Source organism: Rousettus aegyptiacus, unplaced genomic scaffold, assembly GCF_014176215.1.
Source record: "Rousettus aegyptiacus isolate mRouAeg1 unplaced genomic scaffold, mRouAeg1.p scaffold_m13_p_8, whole genome shotgun sequence".
Lineage (NCBI taxonomy): Eukaryota > Metazoa > Chordata > Mammalia > Chiroptera > Pteropodidae > Rousettus > Rousettus aegyptiacus.
In genome coordinates, this window is record NW_023416311.1 from 105,516,542 (window position 1) to 105,522,541 (window position 6,000).

The window sequence follows — 6,000 nt, forward strand, 5'->3', positions numbered from 1 at the left end:
GATTTAAAGTTTATTAGGGGACATGTATGTAACTTGGTTATTTTGGATATCAGAAGGAGTATATGGTGTAATGATATACTATTAACACTCGGATGGAAAATGTAAACTAGAGAGTCACCTAGTTAGAAATGAAATTCCCTCAAGGTGCTTTGTTATCACCAGTTGAGACGACAGCTCCTCTCTGCATCTCCGTCTGGAGCCCTAAGGCTTTAAACATATTGAGCTGATTTGTTCCACCTACGTAGCCTGTTTACTTTTTTCTTCAAAGTTATTTGTCTAACCAGGCATAATGGCTCAGAATCATCTGTTCATGTGGTTGTTTAGCGTCTGTCAGCACTTTCACTATGAAATTATGTTTTCAGTGGCTTCTAATCCTTCTGCAGAAGTTTAGTGCGTGCTGTGTCTTGGCACGCCTAGCTTTGGCTCTGAGGCAATTAAAAATAAATAAAATTGGGTCAGTATTTCAGAGAATTTGTACCTGCTTATCGAAAAGAATACTGTTTTTATTCCTAATTTATATTTCTTTTGGGATTAAAATCCAAGTCATCAAATGCATACTAAGGTGTAATTATTATAATTATCATTTGTTCAAATGTCAGACTCCAATGGCTCATTTCAAGATTTATAAAATGATGAGTAGACAAACTTTCATCCAGAAGAACCATCAGTTATATATTAATTCTGTGTTTACAGATCCTAGGATTTAAAGGGTTTAAATATATCAGGCGGTAGAGCTAGTATTGACTGCATTTTATGAATTTACTGTCATTCACATATGTTCTTATATTTGCCTGATTATTATTAATAATGATATTCCCCTGGTAATTTAAAATAATTTCTAGACTTAAAAATTAGGTGCTACATTAATTTAGATCAGTTCTAATGATTAATTTCATGAGATTAAGCAAACACATAGTTTTAAAGTACTGTAAAATATCTGTGACTTTGTTTTAGAATGTGATTTAGAATGTGATTTCCCAGTAACATTCTTATTTTTGGTGCAGATAACTTTCTGTCATGAGGGGCTTTCGTGAGCCTTATAGGATGTTCGCAGAATCCCTTGCCTTTATTCACAAGACGCCAGTAACACCTCCCCAGTTGTGATAAACAAAAGTGTCTCCAGACGTTGGCAAATGCCTCACTGGGGGTAAAATCACCCCTGGTTAAGAATCTCTGTTTTAGAATATTTATTTTATATTAAAACTTACTTATAATACTGTCCCATTCAAATGTTTAACTTTTCCAATAAAATTAATTATAGCGGTGGCATAAAAACACAGCAGGTTGAAGGTTTTCTTGGGTTGAAAAAATGAGGAAATGAGACTTAAACTTCTGATAGTGCTTTGCTTTTGTAATGTGTTAGAAAAAGCTAAATTGTTGAGCAAGTTAGTTTGGGGAAATAAATTCTATTATTTGATATCTTAACTTTGATATATTAACATTGCATTTAGCAAGTTACCGTTTCATGATTCAATGTCCGTGTTTGTAACACTAATTCACCAAAGCAAAGTGATCCTCTTAGTTAAATGTTTTTCCTCTCAATAGTTATGTGAGGATCGTATATAATATTGGCCTTTTAGAGGAGGACAAGGATGGGTGCAGACAACTTTTGTTCCAAAAAAAAATTTGTAATCAGGAAGAGAGGGGAAGTAATATGCTGCTTCCTGAGATGGACATTGTAAGATGTGCAGAGAAACTACTCCCAGCAGAGTGATTTTAACCAGAAGCTAATGACGCTTGAATGCCAAGGCTGCTCAGTGCAGAGGCTCCTTCCAAAGCCTACTTTTCTATTTGTAAATTTGTGTCGTTTTTCTTAAAGAGCCCCCTCCCCCAAATGGTATAAGTTTAAGACCCCCTGATCATGGAGTTTCCAAGGCTGGAGAGAAAATGAGCCTTTGGTTAGAGATGAGCGCATTAGAGATGGGCATCCTTGAAGAGTGGGCGCCCACAGGTTGTCTTTCATGGCCTGTGTGCTTTGGATATCCCGTCTTTTCATCCGCTCCAAAAAGGTAGACTGAGCTCTGCCAAGACTGTCTGCTTCCCAGCCATTCGTATCCCTCTGCACATGTGGGGAACTCACAGTGGGGCGGGGAACATCCTCTGTCCCGTGATTTCAAATGTGGTTTGGACTGCGGCACAGAAGGTTGAAGAGAGGATTTTGAAACAATCATAATAGTGAAATAACAGTGCGCACTGGTGCTGGATGTCTGGTTAAAAGGGACAGATGCCTGTGCCAAAGGCAAATCATAAGGGAAGAACAGAGAGGGTGTGAGAGCACAGGATTCGGCGGGGAAGCAAAGGAGAAAGGGTGGAGGGAGGATGTCGAATTGACAGGTAGAGAGGGAGGGAGGAAGCAATGAGAGGTTCATGGGCATGTCATGTGGGCAAAGACATGTGACAAGAGGCCAGCAGGGTAAGCCAGAGGACGTCTGGGGGTCCTGTCATAGCCACTGGAAACCTCCAGCAGCGTCTGCTTCATATCTAGACATTGGCTGACCTCAGGAAGAATTTCCCTCATTTTACCAAACCCGCCCCTCTTTGGTATGACTTTCAGAATGCACACACTTGGCCTTGAGCTGTTGGGGCTGCTTCAGTTAGAAATTCACCAATTTGTTTTTCTTTATGTGTGTGTGTGTCTGTAATTTTTTTTTTTTTTTTTTAGCTCTAAGAGATCCTCGGTTTTACTCCTGCCCCATTTACAAGAAGCCAGTCCGAACGGACCTAAATTACATCGCCACCATGGACCTCAGGACGGCCCAGGCACCCGAACACTGGGTGCTCCGTGGGGTTGCCCTTCTCTGCGACGTCAAGTAACACAGGGTGCGTCCCCCACCAGATATTTAGGAAGATGCAGGAGCCAAATGGTCATAACCTTTATTCTTCTGTGAGCACCGAGCTGTGTGTAAAGCAGGTCGGTCATGTTTAATGAGCGCATGGCTTTCCCCTGCTCCTTAGTTAGATGCCTGATTACACTTTACCCGTTTCATCTTTAACGACCAGTCACTGTGTCTGTTGCAAAGTTACTTGGTGATTTAAAAGTACAAAATTTATAACTCCCTAATTAAGCGTGGTCTTCTAATTCACAGTGATACATTTTCTTTTTTCTTTTTTTCCCAACTCTAACGACTGACGAAGTTAAGCAGGCATTTCCCTTCAAGGGATTTTTCTTCTGTTGATGTGCTTCCGGTGACAGCCCAGTTCTCTAAGGCAACATGGCAAGTTTGTGCTGATTTTGCTTTTATTGCCTTTTTGCATTTAGGTCAGGTTAAGAGATTTCTGTTCATGGCTTAAGCAGCCAATTAAAAAGACCTTTTAAAAAACGGAAGGAAATAGAAGAATGGGATAAGAATGTGAATGGACGAATAGACAATTCATGTCATCCTGCGGAATAAACATACAGAATAATGTTCAACTCCACTGATAATTATTAATGAGATACTAATTGATATCCATTATAGGAAAAAATATTAAAGCTAAAAGTAAGTTGTGGTGAGGTCCTCGTAAATGTGATACACTCGGGATTCCTACAGCAATGTAAATCCACCCATCCTTTTTGTACAATAATTAAATTAGAGCCATAAAAAGGTTCACATACATCGATCTTTATTTTCTAGCCTGCAAATCTATATCAAGGAAACCATGTGAAAAGCTGGAAAAATATATAAATGTATTTAGTAACAGAAAGATAAAGGAAAAGTCTACAATGTTCATTACTAAGGCTAAATATGAGACTTAGGAAATCAGGGAATACTAGGCACTATCGAGGGTTTTATAACATGGAAACAGTAAGCACATACTCTTAACTGGAAGATATAGTTAACCACATACCGAGTACTGATTCTAACTATAAAATGTATTTGCATGTGCACAAAGATTAGATGATAAGATGGAAGAATCAAAAAAGGTGTGACAGCATGGTAAAGGTTTCAGTTGACTTAAAATGTAACAATTGGAAGAAAATTTAGGGGAAAGATGAAAGTCTGAGATGGTGCATGGGGACTTCACAGGGGCTGTCATTAATTAAGAAAATACTATCTGAGGAATTTTGATATATTTTTTATTAGATTCTAGCTATAAAGTATCACCTGTTTCATCTATAACCTGTTGACTGGAAAATTGGGTCAGTATTAAATGAGAATTGTGTTACAAATGTTTGGTTAACTTTAGGTCGGCATAACTTGTTCCTGGTGACAAAAGGTTTCCTAGGGAGGGAGAGAGAGTTACAAGGAGGCAGGTGTGGGTCCCTCTCACTAGGCTTTGCTCTGTAACAAGTCTCATTTTATGCTAATTGTGATTCGAGTTAGGCCTGGGTGGTTCGTGTGGCTCCTGCCCATCTTGCATGATGCTGTTCTTATTTAAGCTACTGCTTTTGGTTTGAATTAATGTCAGTTGATTTGTGTGGATTGTGGTAGGACAATCATTTTCTTTTGAAGAACATGTAATAAAAATGCAGAAATGATGCTAATCAATAAAAAGTTGCTAACGAATGTCTGAATTGTGACTGGTATTTATTAGAAAGGTGGTAAGTACCATCGAGTATCCTAGATTAAGCTTTCAAACTCGATTTTGTATCAAACAACTTGGAAATGGATAAGTCATATAATTTTGGGATATATCCCTATTGATAGATGGGGATGAGTTTTGGAGACCCAAAGTAGGAAAGGACACCATGAGAACAGCTAGAAATTTTTAGTAACTGTTCAACAAGGAATGTCTGTGAAGCAGTGAGGCCCCTTTCAGCTTCACCTCCACCTCCCAGCCCCAGCTTCCACCCATGGAAGGCCGCTGTGAGTTCCACTGAATCAGAGGGCAGGTGAGGACCATTGGTTGACCCTTCCAGAGGATGGAGACAGTTGCTGATGGTTTTGGATGTAGAGAAAGCAACAACGAAGATCTTGGTACCATTGCAGAGTGGTAGAACAATCTTTTTCATCTAAATAGTGCCTTGTTAAAAATTTATTTAATTTGCACCTTCTGTGTGTCAGACACTCTGATGCACTGGTGGAAGGACGGTGGGAAAAAAAAACTGTCACAGCCCCTGATTCATGGAATGTACATAAGAGGAGGAGGTGTAGAAAATGACCGGTTATTCAGATAGGTAATTTTATATAATCTCAATTATGTTTGTATAACATCACATGTGCGAGGTACATAGAAAAATATATAAAGATCGTGCGTTAAGTGCCACGAAGGAAAATACTGGATGCCATGAATGAGAGGAATGGGACATCGGAGCATTTTGGGTGTGTTGCAGACCAGCAGGCGGAAGCCACACCATAGCATCCCCGCTTATTAATTAATTAATTAACTAATTAAGTAAGTAAGTAATTATTTTGAGAGGACAGACTGCAGAGTTCTTATATTTTGACTTTTTAAAATAATTTTTTATTTTTCAATGACAGTTGACATACGATATTTTAGTTTCGGGTGTACAACATGGTGATTAGACACTTACGTAACTTAAGAAGTGGTCGCCCTGATAAATCTAGTGTCCATCTGACACCGTACAAAGTTGTTATAATATCATTGACTATATTCTCTTACGCTATACTTTATATCCCCATGACTATTTTGTAACTACTAATTTGTACTTCCTAATTTCTTCCCCACCTTCACTCATCACCTCAATCCCCCTCCCATTTGGCAAATATTAAAAAGTTCTCTGCATCTATGAGTTTGTGGCTGCTTTGTATGGCAAACCCACTGGAAGCGGCAGGGGTGGCCGCAAGTTGGGTGGGCGGAGCCTCCGGGAATCACGTGGGCGGGGCGAGTGTGTCAGCCAGAGCGATGGAGACTCCAATATGGCGCCCGCCTACGTCCGCACACTGCGTCGGGGGAGGGCTCCACAGAGGAACGCTGACTCCGCCAGCAGTTCTGTCTGGGAGAAAGTCGCCCTCCCAGCCCTCGCCCCGAAGCCAGACGGTTCAGTTCCTCCTCGTGTGTCCCTGGCGTTTTTCAAGCAGCTGCCCCAGCGCGGAAACTCAGAGCGAGCGAGTCCGG

At 40.2% G+C, this 6,000-nt stretch overlaps 1 protein-coding gene across 3 annotated transcripts in view; it reads left to right on the forward strand.

The window, feature by feature from the left end:
- The window catches only part of DNAH5 (dynein axonemal heavy chain 5), a 226,653-nt gene extending 222,166 nt beyond the window's left edge, over window positions 1-4,487 (forward strand). For 2 of the 3 annotated variants that reach the window (XM_016152142.2, XM_036225602.1), the window contains exon 79: window positions 2,663-2,814. In XM_016152142.2, coding sequence (XP_016007628.2) covers window positions 2,663-2,814 — 152 coding nt within the window. Of the gene's footprint in view, window positions 1-2,662 lie in introns of all 3 variants that reach the window. The other variant, XM_036225601.1, reaches the window with a different exon arrangement.
- Window positions 4,488-6,000: the final 1,513 nt, after the last annotated feature.